Below are 24,145 nucleotides of genomic sequence, written 5' to 3'. Positions count from 1 at the left end.
CCCCGCCATGGCGTAGGCCTACTAGAAAAAGGTGGGACCCATCCATCCATCCATCCATCCATTTTCTGTATCGGCTTGTCCTATGCAGGGTCTGGTGGATCCGGAGCCTAACCTGGAAACTACAAATGTAAAGCAGGGAATTACCCAGGAACTGGTGCCAATCCATCACAGGGGGAGTGCACACACACGATTCACCTTAGCGTGTTTTGGACTGTGCAGAGAGGGAACCAGGTCACTACGTAAAACTACAAGTTCCACAACATACCATACCAAGCAGGATGCCGCTATGCATTCTGGGAAATGAAGTATAAAACATTAAACAGCGTTTGACATTTCTTTGAGCAGCGACAGTGACTGCATTTCATTAGATTTTTTAAAAATTGTCGTTCTCTTGCACGATTTATTCAATAATTTTTAAGACTTTCACAGTATATGTATAAATAATCTAGTTCCTGAGACTCAGCAGTTACTACAATTCCCTTCAAGAGAAGGGTCTTGATCCAGGAAATGGGGCATCGGCTGATGACACGACGGGACGAGAAATGGAGTCGCATTTGCAAAGCATATTTTAAATAATACAAATGTGCAGTTTTGGAAAAATGGGAATCGGCAGCCGCGAGTCAGTTACGGGCGTGTTCCTCTTGCTGGCAGCGTGTGCGTGTGCGGCGAATCGGCTCCGGAGCTACGATATCTCGTTACAGACTGGAGATGACACCCAGGCCAAGACGGCTTGGGAAGGTGTTGGCAGCAACGCTGGCGATGAGCAGTCTCAGGCAAAGGACCGAAGTCTGACCTCCGTCCAGCGTACGGTGCTCGGTCAGGCGGTCGGTCCGATCGGGTGAGGACATGTTAATTATATGTACAAATGTAACCCAACTGGGACGGTCGGTTCCAGACATGTCGCTTCACTTACCAACACTGTACAAAATGTCACAAGTCATATTTCTGACGCAACAGTCAGTGATGCCAGTGATAACAATGAAATACGTCCGTAAATTACACCATGTTCTCGGAGATATTAGTCAACGTTTAAACCGTGTAATAAAACTGCGTGGATCTCTGATCCTGCATTTCGTGTAAACACAATGTATCCTGGACGGTCCTTTCTATGAGACTAATATATTGCTTGTGGGGTGTGTGCGATGCCTGTTAAGTCAAAACTGGTGTGTTACAGTAAATGATGAAAATCGTAAACATAATTTAAGTAGCATGAAGTGGTCAGATCATTCAGCTCACTTGGTAGAGGAGCTGTGTCAATACTTTTAAAAAATTGCACGTGAAGTCCCTTTTGCCTCGTGACATCTTGCCTATGTCTGAATCACTCCAAATTTCGTATGATAGATTACATATAAAGTTAAATTTAGTTAACACCGCACTTTTTATAGCGTGGTCTATATTCGTCAGTGAGCCATTTCTGGTTGATGGGTCAAGCACTTGTAACACAGCACACAGTCACTATTTAGATATTTTGAAATGTACTTTTATCCCATTCCAGGATACAGGAGTCAGTCTCTGATACTCCTATATTAATAGGCGCAAGGAGTTCCTTACTCTTAGTTACTGAACCTTTGCAAGCTGATAAACTTTACATTGTGATTTGTTTATGTCGGTTTCATTAGTGGTGGACGTAGGATACCGTAGGATTTCTTGCATAAGCGTGAGCGTCAAGCCAGATGCGTGAGAGATGGCAACCCTGACGACAGATTAAGTGCTTTAAAAACTGAGCCCCTTTGCCCTACGCTCCTGCGTGCAGCCGGCTGAACGCCACGGAGTTCGCCGGAAATGACACGCGTCACGACGCTTCCGCCGCTGTTACCAAAGCAACGACGCTGGCTCCAGCTCCCACCCCAAAGCCCATCCTGCCGGTGCACACGGGGGTGAAAGCGCAGGAGGAGGAGCAGTCCAGCGGGATGACTATATTCTTCAGCCTTCTCGTCATTGGTGAGTCCAGACAGCTGGTCAGTGGAGCCCCCTCACGCCCACCAACACGCAATATCAGTATCTCCCTTAAGTGGGAATTCCTCCTGTGTCTGTCTGGATTCATTTGAGATGCTTTGAAATGTCACAATGTGAAATGTGGACAGTTGGAGAGTTCACAGGGCACATTTTTGAACGATTACTTGGAAGGCGCAGACAGGGATTCTGAAAGAAAGCTTCAGAAAGTGAACCGATGGAGGTCATAATGTTTGAGGCGACTTAGAGTAAGCCGAAAGTTACTCGGATTAATAAAGCTGAGAAAGTACTGCAGATGTTGGTTACTATGGTAACATGAATTAGAATGAGTACTGAATTGTGGTCATTAGAACTGATACACTGCAGTTTCTGGATTACTTCCCCATTACAGTTGGTTTGAATGGCCTCTCTAACTGACACCCAAAATAATACTCCTACCACCTGCTCCTCCCTCAATAAAAGTCTCTATCATTCATACTCAGCAAGTAAATGCGCAAAGTCCAACTTCTGGCTCATAAATTATAGTTAATCATTGCCTGACAAGCAGCCTGAATAGCAGATTACGTCTCTGTAACGGACCCATCCTTTCCCACCTTAAATTTAGGCATCTTTGCATAATACAGCATAATACAAGGTTGCAGATGCCATCGTCGCTCACTTCGGCTTCCACTTTGCTGACTCACGATTTCCTTCAGTTTCTGTTGCTGTAACCCAGCATGATGCCAAAAGATTAGGGCAGGGGTCTCCAACTCCGGTCCTGCAGAGCTACTATCCAGTAGGTTTTCTGTCCCTCTTGGCTTCTGATGAGCCACAGCTGTTCCTGGTATTTACCTGAGAGCAGGTGTGACTCATCAAAAGCCGGGTAGGATAGAAAACCTACTGGACGGTAGCCCTCCAGGACCGGAGTTGGAGACCCCTGGCTTAGGGCCTAGACTCGTTGAGCGAAGTCAAGGCTAAACTATTGTAGTGCAGGGGTCCAGGAAGGGCCGCAGTGTATGCGGGTTTTCGCAGAAACTCCCCAATTAGTTTACTAATTAGAAGACTGATTGTCTGAAGCGTCCTCACACCTGGGTTTGAACATCTGCCCTAAAGGTTATCCTCAAAACCTGCATACACCCTTTGCGGATAAGATTGCACATCCCTGGTTTATTCATGAAATTCTACATCCATAGATGCTTAAGAATGAATCCTGTAATATAAATACCATGTCAGTGTTATAATGCGGTATTATAATTGCTTATATTGTGGGTATTGTTTCAGCCATATAATATAATCTCCTGTGATAATATGTTTGCATGTGAATGCATATATCTTAATTCAACCTTGATATAATGCTATGGAAAAGCCAGTGGGCGTGTCTCTTTGTATTTCTTTGAAACTGATATAATGTCGTGGTTGTGTTTGTACGTATTTATTCAGCATTCATGCGCGACGTTTGGCAATTTCTATATACTTCGGCAATGTCAATAGGTGTGTCCGTTTGTATTTTTCCTGTACTAAGGTAACGCCCTGCCAATGTCTGTATGTGTGTCTGTTTGCAGTCTTTCACTGATGTTAAGCTATGCAGTGAGGTGTGTTGTGCAGTGAGCCTCCGTGCTTACTGCATGCTCCTCTCCTCCTGTCTACTTTCTGATTGTGACGTAAGCTGCAATGTTGCTCTGCAGGATTTCATGCATTTCCTCTTCTCTCTGCAGGTATTTGCATCATATTGGTGCACCTGCTAATTAAGTTCAAGTTGCATTTCCTGCCGGAGAGTGTTGCAGTGGTCTCACTGGGTAAGCGAGAGGTCCCTGCCCTAAATCCTGGGGCTTATAATCCACCGCCTGTCATTAATGTCACTGCTAGTCCTTACCGTATTTAGATTTGATTCTTTTTCGTTTCAGCGTGTTTTTTTTTTTTTTTTGGAAAGATAATTCCATAAAATTGAGATAATCTTTCTATCGGGTGTTAAGGTGTTTTTGCTGTGGAAGACGCACATCAGACGTAAACTTTGAGGGTTTACGACAGTGCACTAGTTCTGCAGAAAAGGCGGGAAACCTGTAAAGGCTTTTTTAAAACTCTTTTTGTAATTTTTGAATTGAGGAAGCAACTGTCTTCGCAACCTTGACTAATTCCTCACGAGTCTTGAAAAGGGGGTTGGCCAATAAACGTGTGTAGCAATGCATGCCCAGTTAATGACACTTGCTGCCAAAACTGTGTGTTAGGTGTAGTTTTTTTTCTATCTTCCTTTTCCTCTTTCTTCATCCTCATAATCTTTCATTCTTTCTTTTCCTTCTCCCGGTGTTTTAGTCCTCGACCCAAAATGGGGGAGTTGAATCCCCTCCTCCCGGCATGACCCTGTTCCTCATGGCAAACCTTTTGTCAGATTTTGAACAATAACCCCTTTAAGTGCATTTTTAGGAATGTTTGGAAACGCGTGATAGTGTTTCCCGGGCAGGCCGCGCGATACAGATTGGCCACGCTCGCCTTCCTCTGTGGCATGTGTCTGATTACTGCGCTGTGCCTTTAAGCTTGACATGTTCCCCTGTCTGTTCCTCTCTGCCACGTGCCCAGGCATTCTCATGGGGGGCATCATCAAGATCATAGAGTTCCAGGAGCTTGCCAACTGGAAGGTAGGTGTGCGCCTCTGTAAAGACCCCGCCCGCCCCCTCGGTGGTCACATGACCTTCGAAGGGGTCCTGCACTTCCCTTTTTTTCACCCCCTCCCCTATATCATAATCACTCACCGCTAAAGCCCCAGGCCGCTAGCTGTGTTATGTTCCAGCCCCCTAAAAAAACCTGACCTGGAAGGTAATGAAAGATGCACTGAGGACCTTTTAATCAGCTCAATAACAGCCACTTTTCTCCACTCCTCTATTAGACTCTTTTTCTATGCTGGTTCGCTGTGGCATGCAGGCGTCCTTCCGCTCAGCATTTTCTGCTTTTAATTAACATTCCTTGTAGGATGCAGACCAGTGAAGTCAACCCCCCCCCCACTACAAACATGCCTATTGTTTGAAATCCGGTGGGGTCTGCTGCTGATTCATCAAATATAGTAACAGAAGATGCTGCTTCCATAACAGCTACAGGGGAGCCGTTCAGGGTTAAAGCTTCTTTATGCTTAAATTCTTGGCAAAAAACGTTATTTTTTTGCTATTTATAAGTCTGTATATTAAACGTTGGAGCCCTCCTTAGGGACTTACTGGGATCTGAACCAACAATCTTGTTTGTTTTTCTTTCTTACTGGGTACAGTTCTGTTCCAGGCTTCATGATATGGCATGACTCTCATTTGTAGTACGGGAAGTTGACCTCAGTATTCGGCTTCATCCAAGCCGAGAAGAGGCGGATCGGGGCGAGACAGCTGTGTCCTGGGTTTGAGTGCATTCTTTCTCGAACTGGCAACCCGTGGCAGGTTCGTTCAGTGCGACCTTGGCTGGTGGTTTCTGGGACGACAGCAAATTTGCTGAAGTGGTGAGGAGTCCAGGCCTTGGCTGCAGCCTGCGGAGTGAGATAAAGATCCGCTTCCTCTGCTCTAGGCCCTGGCAGGAACGGCAAAGGAAACGTATGACTTGCCTTAAAAAAACAGCAAGCATGAAATGGCAGCTGGGAATTTGGACCAGGCTAATTTTAAACTGGTATTGCTCACTGCAGCGTTTGAAACGCACTTACACTCGTCGCTCTTCCGCTGTCTGGTTCAGCCAGATCTTGTTTATGAAGCCCTGCAATTCATTATAGAGTCCAGATGGACCAAGGCAACAATAGTCTTCCTTCTCCGAAGTCGGATGGGACTTTGCCCTTTTGTTCAGGGTCATTTTGTGGGGGTGTGTGGGGGGGGGGGGGGTTGTAATCTTCTAATTTGTTTGGGCTAAAAATAATTATACGGGGATTTAAAACGATCAGTTTAGTAAATAAGATAGCAGAAATTAACCGGAATAGATAAGCTTAAAATAAAATTAAAATATGTCCATGTTTGGATGGATGGATGTTTGATGGGCTCGGTTAGCGTGTGGGTCAGCCTGTGTTTGGGTCTTGTGGCTCCAGGACGTCACTTGTATTACAGGAAGCCCCCCCCCCCCCCCCCCCCCCCCAGAGCTGAATGAGTTTGGGCCACAAGCCCATAGTAAGGTAACACGTCTTACCCAACAGCTCATTCTGAGGACACGTTTCCCTTCCCAGCTCAGTGCTGTGCCCTGGGCAGGGCAGTGAGCCCAACTCCTCTGGATCTTGCAAAATACCAGAATCCTCTTGCGTTACGCAGCCTTAACGTAAAGCCCTTTAGCAACACTGCTTCAAAGCATGCAAGATTAAAAACAAATACAAAATGTAGTACTATATACTGCATTCCATGATACAAAGCGCTACGGTTACTGTGTGCCCTAGACGTGAACGTTTCATTCCGTGAGCGTTGCCACATGCTTCCGCAGGCATGAGTCGCTGTTTGCCGTCGTCGCTGATCCGTCGGCCTCCTGTCTGCTGAGTTTGCTCCGTACTGTGGATTTCTTCTCTTCTTAGCCCATCCCTTGGTAGATTTTCTACTCTGTAATGAGTTAGTGTTGCTGTGGGGCTTTAGTGCACGTTGAAACCCGACCCCCCTGCTGCTGATATCATGGGGCACAGAAAAAGCAGGTGATTAGTGCACTAATTCAGATCATCTGAGTCTGGCTTTTTCTTGAACCATGTCTAGTCTCTCGGCCATGACCCCATACCCTACTGTAGGTTCTCTTGTGTGTGTTTCCTTGGTTCCGTCGTTTGATTTTTTTTTTTTTATGTATTCCTGTTCCCGTCCTCAAATAAGGTCCCTATCCCTCCCCCTGACCCAGCTTTAAATCCTTCACTGTAGACCCTGTCGTAGTGCAGAACAATGAATCTTTTTGAAAAGGCCTCATTAGAATAGGATGCCATTATTGTCAATATACGGGTATCAGAGAATTGTTTACAGTGGTTGCACAAATGTACATACAACAAAAATGTTGCCACGATGTACGGCTGGGTTATATAAAAATATGCACTATTTTAATATATCAGGATAAATGATAATATTGAGTCGTACACCGCCACTGCCACACACACTCAAACGTACGCAACACCAAACGGGACGTATGAGGAGTAAAAAAAATAATAATAAATGCCAATGTGTTTCTTTAAACTGCATCGGAATCACAGGCTAGAAGCCTGAACTGTAAAGCGAATCATAAATCTCTCTGTTATCTTCCAATGTTGCCGAAGCCCTCTTCCCCGATAAAGGCAATAATCACTGGTTACTCGCTGTTAGGTATCGACACTGGGTTACTTATCTGATATTGATTACAGATAATATTATCGTATCACCCAACCCTAGTAGAATTTACCATAACACCTGAACAACAATGTAATATTAGGTAACAGTTTTTAGATATAAAGCCACGAGTTTGTAACCAACATATCAAGTGTCAATGATAGTCCAAGGCAGCTGCATTAACAGCCTTGGAGTCTGGCCAGCAAGTACAGGAAGCAAGTACATGGAAATTTCAATGTTTGCATATCTTGTTTTGCTCTCCTGTGAGACACACACTCATATGCAGGTGAGAGCCAAAGCCGAGGGACCTGAATGCAGGGTGACGCATTTTTCCCCTGGAGTACATGGGGTTAAGCGTAGCAGGATTACGCTGTCAGCTATGCGATTCGAAACGGCGGCTTTCCATTGACAAGCACTGACCTGCAGAGCCGTACGCCGCCCTGCTGAGCATTTACAGACCACCTTCTTAGGTCTGCAGTGTACTGTATTATGCTCACCTGCAGTGCCGGTCAACACATTGTGCAAGAAATCGAATTAACCAGGCGATTCCACTTTGCCTGGGGTGAGGGGGCACTGGCAGTCAAGCCTGACCAGGGTTCCACATGGGCTTGAATCAGTACTGCAAGTCTGTGCAGGTTAGGTTAAAATAACAAGGCTTTTAATCAGTTTGTAAAGTTTACAAATGCAATGTAAATCTATTATCAGCAGCGATTCATGGGTCCTGGGAAAACCTGATGTGTGGAACAGCTTTCAGTGTGTAAAATGTCCTTGTCGTTGCTCACTTTTGTCCCCCACAGGAAGAGGAAATGTTTCGTCCCAACATGTTTTTTCTCCTCCTGCTGCCGCCCATAATCTTTGAGTCAGGGTACTCTTTACATAAGGTGAGTCACTGCTGCGTTATTTACAGACATTTGTCTGTTTTCCAGAATCGCTTTGCCTGCCAGGTGTTACCTATCACAGGAAACAAAAGGCATAAGGCAAGGGGCTCCTCTTCCTGGCTGGGATGCCAGTCAATCACAGGCCACAAGCATTAGCTACAGATTTGTTATTGTTGAGGAAGCTGCGTCACTTACTGTATCACACTAACATCCATAACTACTCTGTTACTAGAGTGTTGAGGCCTTAAATCAGTACAGGAAAAACAGCGGACATTTCTAAAGAAAAAATAAAATAAAGAAAACCTTCCTGTAGGAGATTTCTGTCAGGTTTACTGAATTTCCTAAGCAGTTAAATGACAGCCATGATGCGAAGCTTGAATTAAAGCTTCATTGCCGTCATGACCTGGGTGCATCGCTTTACCTTCCCCAGGGAAACTTTTTCCAGAACATTGGTTCCATCACCTTGTTTGCCGTGATTGGAACAGCCATCTCAGCCTTCATAGTGGGAGGAGGCATCTACTTTCTGGGCCAGGTGATGTATCTTATCACGCTTCTGTTCCACGTCCTCGTTTCTCACACGACCCTTCGTGCAGTAAATTTTGCACAGACCTTCACAATGTCGCAGGCTGATCTGAAGTCGTGATCTTGTCTTGTGCCTCTCGTCCCTGCAGGCAGATGTCATTTACAAGATGACAATGACTGACAGGTGAGAGTTTAACACCGTTAACTGAATGATCTGTAGTTCGTAACCACATGCTGTTTAAATAGACCCAAGTCAATCGAAGTGTCACACATGCTGCAGTTTCTGCTAAGTTGTAGCATCGAAAAGTCTCGCCTGCAGAAAATGGCCGATCTGTAGGACGCCGGCCTGCTTCAGATATGTCAGGAGACTGAAAACAGATTATTGTGTGGGTTTGGAGAATATCACCGTATTTTTAATTTGTTTATTATATGGGTTTGAAGTTTATTATGGTGAATTTTGTTGCTTTTTTTATTCTTGATAATTATCTTTATTGTACCAGTCAGAGTACTGTAGGGAGTGTGTAGTTGAAAGGTCTTTTTTAATGGAGGGTAATTACACGGCATTGATTTGGCACCTTGATTACTAGAAGTAGCAAGAGATGGTCAGAGTTTGATACAGAGATATCTGTTACTGATAGACTGGATAGATACCCTGACTGGGAAGTGTGTTACTTCAGTCAGCTGCATTTCACCTTCCATTCGTTTTTGAACGAATTTGAAAAAAAATTCTGTGAAGTACTTCACGAGTAGCAGTTTGACAGGTTTGAGATTTGTAGTCTTTCTTTTTCAGGACAGATTTTTAATGTGCCGCAAACAAGTTAGGACAGACGCTAGTTAAAAGTTAATTTATCATATAAAACATGACCGTGCGGCAAAAACCTGGCACGTTCGTTCGATTCCTTCAACACCACCTTAGGGCTTTCAGGGTCGGCTCCATACTGTGAAAACGAAACTGGGTTAATCTATTTTTTTATACCGAAAATTTAAAACAGATTAAAATGTCACAAACGAAACCACTTCTTTCCGACCATATATGTTGGTGTGGTTGGAAACCCAAGCCGTTTGTACTTAATTTTTTTCATTGTGGAAAATCTCTTAATGGAAGGTGGTTATGGGTAAGTGTGAAGACAGGCTGCAGATCCTGCACGATGGAGCTGTTCCGCTTGATCCACCATCGGTCGCCCTCTCGTGTCTCTGCTCCAGCTTTGCCTTTGGTTCCCTCATCTCGGCCGTGGATCCCGTAGCCACCATCGCCATCTTCAACGCCCTCAACGTCGACCCCGTGCTCAACATGCTGGTGTTCGGGGAGAGCATCCTGAACGACGCCGTCTCCATCGTGCTCACCAAGTACGTCCCGAGGCACTTTCACTATGTTTGAGGTAGCTACTAGGTAATAGTAGGCCTCTGATGACATCACGACAAGTGTAAGGTTTACTAGCGATGGCATGTAAGACGCAGTGATGCATCTGTTGCCTAACCCCCAAAGGGCAAATATTTCAGTTCACAGCTCATGAACTTAGGTGATGCCAAAATTTGTGTTGCAGTTCTTTATGGAACATACCTAGTATATATAAATCTGTATCAAACTGGCACCAGTTTCAAAACCCAGCCCGAGTTAGGATTGGAGTTAGGATTAGCATGCAGGAGCTGTGCATTGTGGTATATTGCTGTTTTGTAGCTAGTTTTATTAGCTTTCAGGATATATTAAGCTACTTCACGAGAAGGTGTATGCCGTCATGGGATACTGACCGTTGAGAATGGGAGTTAAGTTTCTCATTGGACTTTATGGATGGTCCAGCAAAATTCCGTAGTTTGTTAGAACCCTGGGACATTTTTGGTTTTTGGAGCCTGGGTATCGGAAGGATCTGCTGCTCTTTTCAAACATACACTTCTTTTTTTATTACACTTTTGTGGAACTTTTTTTACGGGTATTTTGACCTGTGATCACAACTCTAAAACCAGGCTTGGTAGAGCACACATTTAATCAGTCTAAAAATATCTTTTGATTTGTAATAGTTAAGTAAGCGTGCTTTTTGCAAACACAGTGGGCCTGTGTTATTTGCCTTACTTGTACATTGGTTTGACAAAAACAGTGGCTAGAAAATTTTTTTTTTTTTAATGTTTTGGATAAGTGGTTAAGGGATGGATGTATGGATGGATGTTTCAAAGTAGGGTTGTGCAAGTTGACCATATTAGACTGTGAACGATTAAAATGTCTCCCCTATCTGCTTTTACGGAGAGATCATTAGTGTCGTGCTTCACTGCACGTTCTATCAGTAGCAGTTATATGGCTCATACATGCATCTAAAACTGGTTTGCCAGCCAAATCTGTTTCGACACACCAATAAACCGGTAACCGCTAACGGTAAGTAGTGCCTTGGATTTCCTCCGCTCCCTTTCGCGTCCTCGTCCCAACATGCGACGTGTAGCATGCAGCACATTCCTTATTTGGCAGCCCAGCGGCATGGACAACATGGAGGAGTTGGTCCATAAAAAGAATTGACATTGGTAATATGGAACTTGTTTGTATTTTCCAAAACCAACAAACAACAGTTATTTGCAAAATTTGCGAAGATATGGGTCACACGTCAGATGGCGGTAGACGAACCTTTTTAAGCACCTTGAAAGAAAACACCAGAAAGACTATGCCGAGTATAATTATTCTTTAGCTTTCATTACCTTATATTTTGTAATTAAATGTTGTAAGTTGCAAGATAGTCTTAAAAAACGAACATGAAAGAGAATTATGAATCGTGATCCTGCCTGAAAAAAATCGTGATATGATACTTTCGCGATATCGCCCCCACCTGAAGCAGGGGGGACACGTGACGCTGACAGAGAACTGGGACATTCAGGTGTGGTACGTATAATGGGGGGGGTCGCATGCAGTGCTGGTGTGAGAGAACACACTGCTCAGTTCACAGGCAGCACTATAGTCAGGATCCAGCCTTAAGTGAGCACCAATAGGGAGGAGACTAGCCAGACTGGTAGAAGGTGAATGACTGACTGCTGTATTTGAAGAATGCTTATTTTTTGGCTAGAACTAGATAAGTGATGTATTGCAGAAAAAGCAATCAGGAAGTGGTACGCAGATCTTGAAATATGCTATCAGTTGCTATCAGTTTATCAATTCTTTTGCCACTTCCAGGGTGAAAGATAGCAAGTACAGGAAGGTCACTATAGTTGAGTATCATTCATGGATGCCATTCTGCTGACCTGTGTTCTGTAGATTTAAGCTTTTCATTGTTGTCAGCTGTTCGTTGATTGTTACGCCAAGGTCTTTTGTCCTGGCCCTTTAACACAGTTTGAAGTTGAAGGAATTTTTGCTCGAGCGATGTAGACCTTTATGACTCATTACTGGGTCATTTCTCTTTCCACAGGAAGAGTTACTGAGTCAGCCACTCTTTAATGACCTCTGGCCACATGTGTCGTGTACAGAGTGAAAACTGTGACCCATTTCAGTTGTCGTTGTGTTGTGTAGCTCTGCGGGTTAATGACCTGGGTCCTGAAGTTTATCTATTTCTGCAGCCATCGGTTCCTTATATATGACTCATAACCCCAGTTTCTCTAGGGACACTCTCACCCCAAAACTTGTTCAAGCCTGTATATACTGTACATTTGTTGGATGGAATACCTTAAAAATAGACAGTTTCCGCACAGGTATGAATAAAGTACTGCTAAATTGTTGCATTCTAGTTTAGAAATGATTCCTGCACATAATATATCAATCAGACAGAATACACAGGTAGAAGAGCAACGGGCCCAGCACAGGGCCATGTGGAACCCCGAGCCTGATCGATAACATACAATTTAATAAGAGTAACAATGGCTCATGGCTGCAGGTTCTGGTATGGCCCAAATTCTCATCCTCCTTGACCTAAGCTCTGCATTTGACACCGTCAACCATAAAATCCCTCTCTTCCGCCTTTCAGATACTGGTATTACTGGTGCTGCTCTTACCTGGTTTACACCCTAGCAACCGACAATATTTTGTTACTGGTCCTCTGGATGACTTACACCTTTTGACAGCTTAACTCTGATAGAACTGAAGTTATTCTGCTTGGTACTAGATTAGTTCTGTCTACTCTGCCTAAGATACAAATTAATGTTAATGGAGTCCTGGTAGGACCATCAAGAATAGTCCGTAACTTCAGTATAATTTTCGATCAGTTCCTCACCTTTCAGTCACATGTTAGCTCTCTGGTACAGAGTGCATTTTTCCAGCTCTGCAACATCTCTTGCCCTCGTCCATCCCTCAGTGTTACTGATACTGAGACACTAATCCCTGCTTTCATCGCTACCTGCCTTGATTATTGTAATGCACTGCTTTCTGGCCTCCCATCCAAACTTCTCAACACACTACAGCAGGTCCAGAACTCTGCTGCCAGTTTACTTAAATATGAGAAAATCCACCCACATCACTCCTGTTTCTCGTGATTGTCACTTATAGAATCAAATGTAAAATTTTACTGATCGCCTACAAAGTTTTCCATGCACTTGCCCCTCAATATTTGTCTGACCTTCATCTTCCCTAAACTCCAGCCCGCACACTAAGATCTCCGGGCCCCTAGCTTCTTACTGTATCTAAATTCAGATTATCCGCTGTGGGTGGCAGGGCGTTCTGTGTGACAGCACCTATTGCATTTCCTCACAGTCTGCAGGAGGTAATTGGTCTGTTTACACCTTCAAACTCCAATTGAAAACTCATATATTTCAGGAATGCTATAATGTGTATAATTCAGTACGTAACATTCTTGTTGTCATTGTTTTGCTGTTGCTGCGTGTGCACTGTTTATCTGTATTATATTGTCCTCATTGTAAAGCATCCTCAAGCGTGGGAAATGTGCTATATAAGTAAATTATTATTATTATTATTATTATAATTATTTATTATCAATAAGGAAGTAAGAGGGAAATTTATTCAGTATGAATTACTACATATGTATCATGGACCCCCTTCTATGCTCTTCAAAATGAGCTTAATCAGTAACAACCTATGCTGGACATACCAAAGAGAAATAGGTACATTCTTTCTTGGGAATGTTGCATGATTCATCCATTTTAACGTGAGACTTTGAAATTCATGGGGGAATGATTGGGATAAGAATGACCAAAATCCCCAGGATTATACATTCTGCGAGATAAAACGGAAATATCCAGAATAGCTCATTTTGAAATTTGCAGTTTTGATGGCTGGGATTGTAACAGTGGCCAGAATAATTTATCAGAACTGGAAATCACTGAGGATACCAACTCTGGAAGAATGGAAGGAACTGGGTGAATCGATGTTAGCTAGGATTGGAGAGAGAGGAACAATAGTAACAGAAGTCTGGATAACCTTTGTGCACCTTATAAATTGTCAGTAACATCTTTATTAAGAGGCAAGTGAATAACAGTGAGGACTTTAAGTGAATCTCCTATCTTAACCAGGAATTGCTTCGCTTTTCCTTTTTCCGTCCTGCTGGGTCCCTCTAATCCAGTTGCTCCATTCAGAATTAAAAAGTACAAGGTACTGGACAGCTTACATATCACATTGTCCTCCTTTGCACTATTAGTCCCGTGAAAACCCTCAGTGCCTTTATAGTGGACCCTGTGGTCCTGGTGAAATGTTATTTCTTGCCACCTTTACATGGATTCTATGACAATATAGCTGGACTTGATTTGACTTTGCTAAACCTCAAAGTTAATGATTCTGTAAGAGAATTGGGCCAGTTTAGAAGCACGAGGTCGCCATGATTAGTGTCACTGATGCATTGGCTAAGAAAAGATAGTGTTTTTGTTTTTAACGTCTCGTATCGCGTGACAGACAGTCTGCTGCCTCTTGGGTGTGCTCGATATTTTTGCTGAAACGACTCAGACCGTGGTTAATGACACTTAACCGACAAGTCTAACAGGAAGGGTGTACTTGGCCCTCAGACACATCCTGCTGTTGTAAGTGTCACTCATCCTGCGGTCATACCCCATTGGTGCTCGGGGTCCCTGGGTCTCATTGTGGCATCTGCAAACGTGTCGGGAAGTTTACCGGTAACCATCATACGACTGCCATGTGCCTCACGAGCTCACTCTCACATTCTGGGTGGGGGTGGGGGGGGTCACATGACACACAGTTTGTCATATGCTTGGCGGAGTCCCAGAGTTATTCTGATTGGTGGATAGCAGCGGTGTATTTCACCTACCTTGGTCATGTGCTTCTCTTTGTGTAGCTGAAGGCATTAACTGATTGCCACATTGACATCCACCTACACAAAATAAAGAATGGGACTAATGAGTGGCAGATTGTTGCTGGAACAAATTATAAAAACAAACAAAAAAAAAACCTTATGCTTGGCTGTAAACATTATCTGTCAGTCCCCCCTGTGGACAGTTACAGTACTGCAATTTGCAGATAAAGCAACCCAAGTCCCGCATCTCCCCTGGGATCAATAAAGTACATTTCAATCTTCATCTTAAATCAAATCTATTTTCTGCGTAGTTTAATAGCACGGAGGAGGCAGCACCATCTGGTAAGAGGTAGCAGGACAGTTTTAGCATTTTTCAGCAATTCAGTGTAAAAAGTGACGCTGATCTTTAAACGTCTGAAATTCCAAGTGAAAAACAGGCAGATGATAGAACATTTCTATCATTCTTTTCAACAGATGTCTTATTTTCTTTATGCCCCATCTGTTTGTTAGCATTTCTCAAGTAGCAAGGACTGTAGAAGTTATCAGTTAGGTGATGGTCAAAGATGATAGCAAGGGTGTGTGATATGGTTTCAGTTTGAGGCCCAGTGGGTAAATATGCTCATGCTATTGAACTGGGTTCAGTGGCTCGGCATGTAGCACATGCAGGGTTCGGATCCCACATCCTTCTCCCTTTGTTTGTGTGGGTTTACTCTGGTCACTCCCATAGACCAACAAATATCTGTCTCCAAATTGCCCCAATGAGTGTGAGTGGCTGTATTTTAATTCGATAATTTTTTTTCTTTCTGGTAAGCACCGCAGAGGGATTCGCTCAATCCGAGAATTCCACGGTGACCGGCTGGGAGACCTTCCTGCAGGCCCTCGGGTACTTCCTGAAGATGTTCTTTGGCTCTGCCGCCTTGGGCACGCTCACAGGCCTCATCTCTGCCATCGTATGCTTTCACCATGGCGGTGACTCGGGATGGGAGTGAGGCCCAGACCGAGGACGAGGGCGACCGAGTCTGTGCTTGTGAGGGGGGGCGCTGTGTGGCTCAACCGGCTAGGCTGTTGAGTCTGTGCTCAGAAGGTAGTGGGTTCAAATCCTAGGGTTGGACCCTTGATTCAAATTTTTGAACTGTATGTCAAATAACCAAAGAAAAAGGGTATGTCTGTCAGAGGGGGAGGGAGGGGGGGAATGTGACACTATTGTCCTCTCCGATGTAGTAAAACAAGCTCTCCAGGACAGGCGTGAGATAAGGCCTGCGCTTTGTCATGAAGCTGTTTTTGAAATGGTTCAGTGAAACAGAATACTTTGTTATAGGACTAATGGGGAACATGATGGGGGCTGTGTTGGAGGATGTCGTCCTGCCGTATGCTGGGGCGGTTAGGTGATTAGTTACGTGGCGAGGGAGGAGGTTTCCTAGTGCTCCTTAACCTCAGCAAACTCCAGAGCCTCAAACACTTTGACCTGAGGAAGACGCCCTCGCTGGAGTTCGGGATGATGATCATCTTCGCCTACCTCCCGTACGGCCTGGCAGAGGGCATCAAACTCTCCGGTGAGTCCTTCACCCCCAAAGGCCTCAGGATTCCCCAGGGTCTTAATGCAGGCATTGGCTGTGTACAAAAAAAAAACACACGCATTCTACACAAGCATTCGTCTGACCTGTTTGAGAGATATTAAAAATTATTAGTTCGGCTGATAGTTACGTAAACTAGCTGCCTTGATTATTGATATAATAAGAGAAACTATGGCTCATGGCTGTTCATCGATTGTTACGCTACTACAAAGACACCCTAATTAAAAATGGACATTGCTCCGCAGTGTTCGTTGCCGCTCATGTATTGCAATCCCAGCAGCCCTATAACTTGTTTCTTTTTCCTGATCTGACGTGGTTTAAAGCAACAGCGTCTTTTTACCTGAGCTGACCAAAGTCCCGTGCAGCATCCCGGGTGGGTCTGCCTGCCACATCAGCAATAGCTCCTTGGATTCTTGAATCTTGCGAAACTTGGTGTTCCTCCCGATTTATGAGATAGAACCTTCAAAGGAGCCCGCTGCTCGTGACATAGAACCTGTCTGCACTGTACAATCCTTCCTACCCTACGGATTGTTTAACTTTCACCCTAATTAAGCCAGGTTTTTTTGTTTGGGTTCTCCTGTACCTTCTGTGCATCAGCTGAGTACTTGACCAGTTTGTTAAATACGCCAGAACGCTGGTGATTTTCGCCGGTTGGAAAGTTCCCTTCCCATGCGTAGTGTGTTTTATTGGCCTGTTCAGGTGTCCTGCTACTGGCTGCCGTTTGAGTATCAGATGATAATTTTTCCTAAGCCTTAGAACTCATAAACGATTCCCTTTTTCAAGCATCTGTACTATTAGCAGATGTAGTTACACGCTTAGAAAACTTGAGGAAGTGCCTCGGCTGATTTGCGGCTTTTTCCAGCCCGCCTGCTCCTCTTTGTCCTTGGCTTCTGTGTGACCCTGTCCTCTGTCCGCCTTCCCCGCCGCTGGAATTTGCTGACTCTCCCGTTCTCTCCACCAAGGTATCATGGCGATACTGTTCTCAGGGATCGTGATGTCACACTACACTCACCACAACCTGTCCCCGGTCACCCAGGTCCTGATGCAGCAGACCTTGCGCACCGTGGCCTTCATGTGTGGTATGCATCACCCCCCTCCGCTCCCCCATGTCCTCTCCCTTTAATATCTGCTCACCCTTTTTCTCTCTCCATCCTTTACCCCAGAAATCTGCCCTCTGCCTTTCATCTTTCCTGCTTCTCTAAAATGTCCCATTTTCATCTCCTTGACCTGCTTCCTTCACCCATACCTCCCCTCCCACCAGCTCCCCCACTTCCTGTTCTAAATGTTTTTCACTTCCCCCATCCCCTACTTCAAATACATCCACTTCCTTTTCCCCACTTCCTGTTCTAAATGTTCTTCACTTCCCCCATCTCCTATTTAAGTGTTTCCCATATGCAGTACAGTGACATATTTTGATTCAGTGAGTGATGGTTAAGCAACACTCCAGGGGGCGATTGGCTTTCTTCTGGGGCCAACGCTTTTATGAGCCCTGAAGTCTCTTCACTTCCTGTTTCTGTTTTCTCCCGATCTGCCCCAGAAACCTGCGTCTTCGCCTTCCTGGGACTGTCAATTTTCAGCTTCCCCCACAAATTCGAACTGTCCTTCGTCATCTGGTGCATCGTAAGTGACGCTGCCTCTCCGTCCGAAGTGGACCCTCGTGTTGGCCTGGCCAGTTGAGCGGCAAGCGGGCCCGTCTCTCAGCCCTCTGTCTCCTGCCCCCCAGGTCCTGGTGCTCCTGGGCCGGGCCGTGAACATATTCCCTCTCTCGTTCCTGCTCAACTTCTTCCGCGACCACAAGATCACGCCTAAAATGATGTTCATCATGTGGTTTAGTGGTAAGGCAGTGGGCGGCCTGGTGAAACAGACACAGTGTGGGGTCCAGGTTGGGGTCACTGTGCTCCCCAATTGCTAAAGGGCTACCTCTCAAGTTTTGGGGGTGGTGTGTGGCCCAGCGGGTCAGGATTCTGTGCCCGTGATCAGAAGGTTGTCGTTTCAAATCCCAGGGCTGGCGTACGGAAGCCACTTTTGTACCATTGAGCGAGGCTCTTAACCCCCAGCTTCAGGGACACTACACGCTGGCTGACCCTATGCTGTTACCACCAAGCTTGCTCTCACCTGTATATGAGTCTGTGTGTGTCATAGAATGCAAGTTGGGACAGACGAAAATGTATTTCCCCATGAGGATGGGTAACGTGTCACTATTTCTATTCAAAGTTTTCAGGTTTCAAGTTTTATTGTCAAATGTATTCAGGGAACATTGGAGCACAGTGAAATTCTTGTGACACAGCGGGGGTGGAGGGTGGGGGGGGGGTGGCAAATGGCAGTGCAAGACAAGACAAGCCAATGCAATACAAGAATAAAAAGACATGATGATTACAGACGCTCCCCAGGTTACGATGGTCCAAGTTACGGTATTTCGACTTTACGATGGGTATTCCGGTTCCATTCTGTTGTTCAATTTCAATACATTATTCAGTGTGTTCAATGCATTCAATGCATTCAAACACTTTACAATAAAACAGCCTTTGTAACAGCTGTAGGCTAACGTAAGCGTTCTGAGCAGGTTAAAGGTAGGCTAGGCTAGGCTATGATGTTTCTTAGGTTATGAGTACTGTATTAAGATGTATTTTCGACTTTGTGAGGTTTATCGGAACGTAACTCCATTGTAACCTGGGGAGAGTCTGTATGAGAATTAAGTAGCTTTGAGACATGTGGGAAATGACCGTAATGTAGTCTGAAGTGTTGTGAAATGAATGAATGAATGCACAGATTTGTGCAATACTTTCCGCCCTGAAACCTGCGCTGGCTCTAGTGCCAGAGGATGTCCAGGCCTTAGCCCAGAAATTCATACACGGGAACGCAAGGACTGTCATGAAAGAGTGGGGGGCTTTGTTAGAAACACTGGCCCCTGAAGCCCCTCCCCCGGTGCCCTCAATGCTGCTGAATGCAGTGCTGCAGTGAAGAAGCGGAAATGAGTAGCTCTCGGGGTGCAGTGTGACTCAGCGGATCAGGACGCTATAACCATGATCGGAAGATGACCAGTTCACATCCTGTGGTCTGTGTGTCTGTGTGTGTGTGTCTGTGTCTGTGTATGTGTGTCTGGTGTGTGTCTGGTGTGTGTCTGGTGTGTGTAGTGTGTGTGTAGTGTGTGTGTAGTGTGCGTGTCTGTATGTAGTGTGTGTGTGTGTGTGTAGTGTCTGTGTGTGTGTGTGTGTGTGTGTGTGTAGTGTCTGTGTCTGTGTGTAGTGTCTCTGTCTCTGTGTGTGTGTGTGTAGTGTCTGTGTCTCTGTGTGTCTGTGTGTGTGTAGTGTCTGTGTGTGTGTAGTGTCTGTGTCTCTGTCTCTGTGTGTCTGTGTGTGTGTGTGTGTGTGTGTGTGTGTAGTGTCTGTGTGTGTGTGTAGTGCCTGTGTTTTTGTCTCTGTGTGTGTCTGTGTGTGTGTAGTGTCTGTGTGTGTGTAGTGTCTGTGTGTGTGTAGTGTCTGTGTTTCTGTCTGTGTGTGTGTGTGTGTAGTGTCTGTGTGTGTGTGTGTGTGTGTAGTGTAGTGTCTGTGTTTCTGTCTGTGTGTGTGTGTGTGTGTGTGTGTGTGTAGTGTCTGTGTGTGTGTAGTGTCTGTGTTTCTGTCTGTTTGTGTGTGTGTGTGTAGTGTCTGTGTGTGTGTGTGTAGTGTCTGTGTTTCTGTCTCTGTGTGTGTGTGTGTGTAGTGTAGTGTCTGTGTTTCTGTCTGTGTGTGTGTGTGTGTGTGTGTGTGTGTGTGTGTGTGTGTGTGTGTGTGTGTGTGTGTGTGTGTGTGTCTCGCTCCGTGGACAGTCTGGCTCCGCTTTCTCGATCGTATGTCACTTCAGAACAAACCTCTGCTGATGGAATAAACACAGGTTTCTCGCTGCAGTTCAGAAGGTATGTTTGTGGGTGGTCTGTAGATCAGGCATCTGTGGGCTTGGATTCGAATCCTGTGGTTGGCAGAGGAATCAAATGGCTGCAAGGCCCTTAAACCCAAATTCTTATTGGCCACAGTTTCTCCTTACTTGTGCATGACCTCCCCCAAGGCATCTGCTAAATAATTAGAAATGTAATGTAATCTCATTTGGGCATTTAGTCTTTGAACTGTATTATGGCTTGAGCATATTTAACCGCAAGCCCTCAAACTGACAAACTCATCGCACATCCTTTCTATCATCACTGATCATCGCGTAACTGATAATTCCTGCAGTTCCTGCTTCATGGGAAAGATTAAAATCGATCATGTAGGCTTTATCTTCTTGGCAGCAAGGTTATTTCAAGGTTAACTCCGCTAATTTAATAAAATTCAATTAGCTCAGGAGAAAATGATTTTCATCTTGTTTTTTTCTTCATTTTTATTTTAAAACAGGAAGTTTCATTTTCCTTTGTCCTGGATATTCAGGGAAGTTTTCAGGGAAGTTTTCAGGCAAGATTTCCCGTTAAATGTAGTTGTTAGTAAATGTTCTGGATCTTCCTAGATGCACATTTTTATCTAAGCATAGTGATCAAGGGGCGAGCAGAAATTAAAATGTGACCAAATAAACCTGGAATCGACGGATGAATGAGATTAGCATCTTGTTCATTCTTATATGCCATTATGTGAATGAAAAGGCTGGTTTGAACTTTCTGGTCATTTTTCCTGGTGTCGTCCAAATCCTTCTTTTTGCTACCTGCTGTCAGTCTGCTGGCTGTGTCCCCCATTCATCTTCTCCTACATATTTTCCATGATTATTAAATGTATTATTTTGTTAATTTTTTTTTTAGCTTAACTTTTATGACAATTAACAAATTATTTCGTTGTGTTACACAAAGACTATACGGTGTTTGAAACTTGAATCTTTTGGTGTGCCCCCCCCCCTTCCCTGTTGCCCCCCCCAGGTCTCCGGGGTGCCATCCCCTATGCTCTGAGCCTCCACCTGGGCCTGGAGCCCATCGAGAAGCGTCAGCTGATTGGCACCACGACCATCGTCATCGTGCTATTCACCATCCTGCTGCTGGGGGGCAGCACCATGCCACTCATCCGCCTCATGGACATCGAGGAGAGCCAATCTCGCCGCAAGAGCAAGAAGGACGTGAATCTCAGCAAGACGGAGAAGATGGTATGTTCGATATTCGTTTGTAAAGAAGACCTACCATAGTAGACCTTTATGGGAGGATGAGGGTTAGCTTAGGGCCAAGCTTAGCTTTGAGCCAGTCGGAGACAAGCTTAGGAATAAGGTAACATTGGAATGAATTTTCACAGGTCGTCCACAGCTATTCACTCTTTGAGCTGCATTATAAGATGAAAGATTGAAATTCGATCATTTATCTTCTTGGCAGTGAGGGCGTTTCAAGCTAAACTCCACTAATTTTATTAAATTAATTCAATATAAAATCAGCAGAAAATGGTATTCATCTTGTCTTCTGTTTTTTTTCTATATTAAAAGAGGAAATTTCATTTTCCTTTGTCCTAGATCTTAAGGGAAGCATTTTCCGTTAAATATTAGCTGTTAATTAACACTCCCGAATCTTCCTGCGGACAGTGGAATTAAATGCACGTTTTCGTCCTGAGATGCTGGTAAACATTATTTTCAGCGCCTCGAGCGGAGTCAGTTTTCCTGAACGTCCGAGCCTCCGCTTTGGAACTTTTCTTCTCTGAAGATCCCTGGAGCTGCATCGCTCTTTCGGTCTTATGAGGCTCTTAGTGGAGTTTGTGAGCTGCGGCCGTAGCCGGCTCTGCTGACGATGGAGGTTTCGCAGTTTCGCCGAATGTCCACGCTCCGGTTCCTGCTGATCACAAAAGTTATGAATGTGGGTTTTTTTTTTCCATATTAAAGTCATAACATGAGCAGGAATCGGTGAGTTTGTACTGGATCAGCTGTCGATTCACTGCAGTGCGTTGTTGAAACAGCCCGGTGACGTGTGTCCTGTGCTGTTTTGTTCCTCTGCGTGGTTTGGCATCTTCTCCAGTGCCTCGTCAGTCATGATGAGTCACGCAGTTCCCTGATTGTCTCTAGGGTCACGCCATTGAGTCGGAGCACCTCTCCGAGCTGACCGAGGAAGAGTACGAGGCTCACATCTATCAACGGCAAGACCTGAAGGGCTTCATGTGGCTCGACGCTAAATACCTCAACCCTTTTTTCACCAGACGTCTTACCCAGGAGGTGAGCCGTCTTGGGTGACCTCTCCTCTCGGCATCCTCACTTTCCTTGACCTCCTCAGCATTGTCAGATATCATTTTGGCAAACATAGAACTGAGCCAGCAGGGTCAGATACCGTCTGGAGCAATTGGGTTTTGAGGGCCTTGCTCAAGGGCCCAATAATGACATCAGTCTGTCAGCAATGGGATTTGAACTGGCAACCTTCTGATTATAGGCAGAGCATCCTAATCTGCTGAGCCACACAACGCCCCCTACAGTCTAATGTCACTTGCCTTCAAACATTGTGCGATGAGTTTACTACCTTTAATTGGCTTCCTATGACACATTCTTCCTACTTTATTCATGTAGTCAATCCCTTCATTCCAGCGTGACCCATAGTTATGATGAGCAGTGGGTAGCTCGGCAAGTTAGTGTTTTGTGCCCAGAATTTTGTGGGTTCAAACCCCTCGGTCAGCAAAGTAGTGGCATTGTCAATGGGCCCTTGTGCAATGCTATTACCCCCCCCCCCCTTCCCAACTGCTCTCTGACCCCAAGCTTTCCTCACTTGTATTTCTTTTTGGACAATAGTACCTGCTAAATAAATTAATGTAAATACAATATCTCACTTGCTTCCAAGTCTGAAGTCCCGTGACGTAATACGCTGATGCTAACTATGCTTGAAAAGCTCCACTCGAATGCTCTCAAAAGGCTAACACGCCCAGATAATGAAACACTGGCATGAACACTGTAGACTGCTATGTCACTAATGTGTCACGAGAGGACCGAACTCGCCGCCCCCTGTCTCCACTCACCCTTGTCGTGTCACACAGGACCTGCTTCACGGCCGCATCCAGATGAAGACGCTGACCAATAAATGGTACGCGGAGGTGCGACAGGGTCCGTCAGGCTCGGAGGACGAGGATGATGAAGCTGAGCTGCTGTGAGAAGGGGGTCCTGGGAGCCCGTGACCCCCATCTGCCCACGGACTTCTAGTGAAATGCTCCAGTGAAACTCAACAGCGCGACGTTCCGTAGGAATTCAGCATTGGAACACTCCAATGGAATTCAACAATGGAATTCAGTAGTGGAACGTTCCAATGAAACTCAGTAATGGAACGCTGCGGTGATTGCAGAGATGGAAAGTTACCTTGTCATTACACGGCATACTATCTTATCGGCTTAACACTGGAATTTTCTGAAGAGGGAATGTTGTATAAAATGAAGGGAACATTTTCGAACAGGAAACCTTTCCTGAAAAGCAATATCTAAGCACTTTGTGTTATATATTTTTTTCTATGTATTTTGTTTGACTGAAGATTAACTGAAGCCGTCACCATCATAAATGGTGCCAATGAATGTTCGTGTGATGGCCATCAAATCATATAAAACATATATTTATTTTGTATTTATTGTTGGGGTCGGGGAGAGATTTTTATAGTGGTGTCCATTCACAAGCTGTTTGAAAGCAGTAAGATGAATGAGTGGAAATCAATCCAGTGGCTGGTTTGTTGGGAAACCAATATTAATGTACTAGATTTTTCTTACACCGATTATGAATTAAATGGAAACATTTCATGCAACGAGAGACTTTGCGTTTTGCTGCCTCGTTTCTTCGTAAAATCACTTTTATAGGTCTTATATTACATTATATTTATATTATATTACTCTTATATCACTTGACTATCA

At 44.8% G+C, this 24,145-nt stretch overlaps 1 protein-coding gene across 1 annotated transcript; it reads left to right on the top strand.

Moving 5' to 3' along the window:
- Nucleotides 1-309: 309 nt before the first annotated feature.
- Nucleotides 310-24,044, top strand: slc9a8 (solute carrier family 9 member 8). Its single transcript, XM_048984271.1, has 16 exons — nt 310-838; nt 1,754-1,941; nt 3,648-3,728; nt 4,507-4,565; nt 8,006-8,089; nt 8,517-8,618; nt 8,758-8,792; nt 9,812-9,955; nt 15,581-15,719; nt 16,217-16,322; nt 17,306-17,422; nt 17,881-17,963; nt 18,067-18,178; nt 21,220-21,440; nt 22,338-22,484; nt 23,291-24,044. The coding sequence occupies exons 1-16, from the start codon at nt 582-584 to the stop codon at nt 23,402-23,404; spliced, it is 1,989 nt and encodes a 662-aa protein (XP_048840228.1). The 5' UTR covers nt 310-581; the 3' UTR covers nt 23,405-24,044.
- Nucleotides 24,045-24,145: the final 101 nt, after the last annotated feature.

Source organism: Brienomyrus brachyistius, chromosome 18 (genome assembly GCF_023856365.1).
Source record: "Brienomyrus brachyistius isolate T26 chromosome 18, BBRACH_0.4, whole genome shotgun sequence".
NCBI classification, from domain to species: domain Eukaryota; kingdom Metazoa; phylum Chordata; class Actinopteri; order Osteoglossiformes; family Mormyridae; genus Brienomyrus; species Brienomyrus brachyistius.
Note: the sequence above shows the minus strand (reverse complement) of the source record. Positions and strands in the feature narration are given on the sequence as shown.

Excerpts from the sequence above, each read along its gene's own strand:
- slc9a8 (XM_048984271.1), top strand. The coding sequence starts at position 582 with ATGTGCAGTTTTGGAAAAATGGGAATCGGCAGCCGCGAGTCAGTTACG. Across the intron at positions 1,942-3,647 it reads CTTCAGCCTTCTCGTCATTG|GTATTTGCATCATATTGGTG; the intron begins GTGAGTCCAGAC and ends TTCTCTCTGCAG. Across the intron at positions 17,423-17,880 it reads CACCGTGGCCTTCATGTGTG|AAACCTGCGTCTTCGCCTTC; the intron begins GTATGCATCACC and ends GATCTGCCCCAG.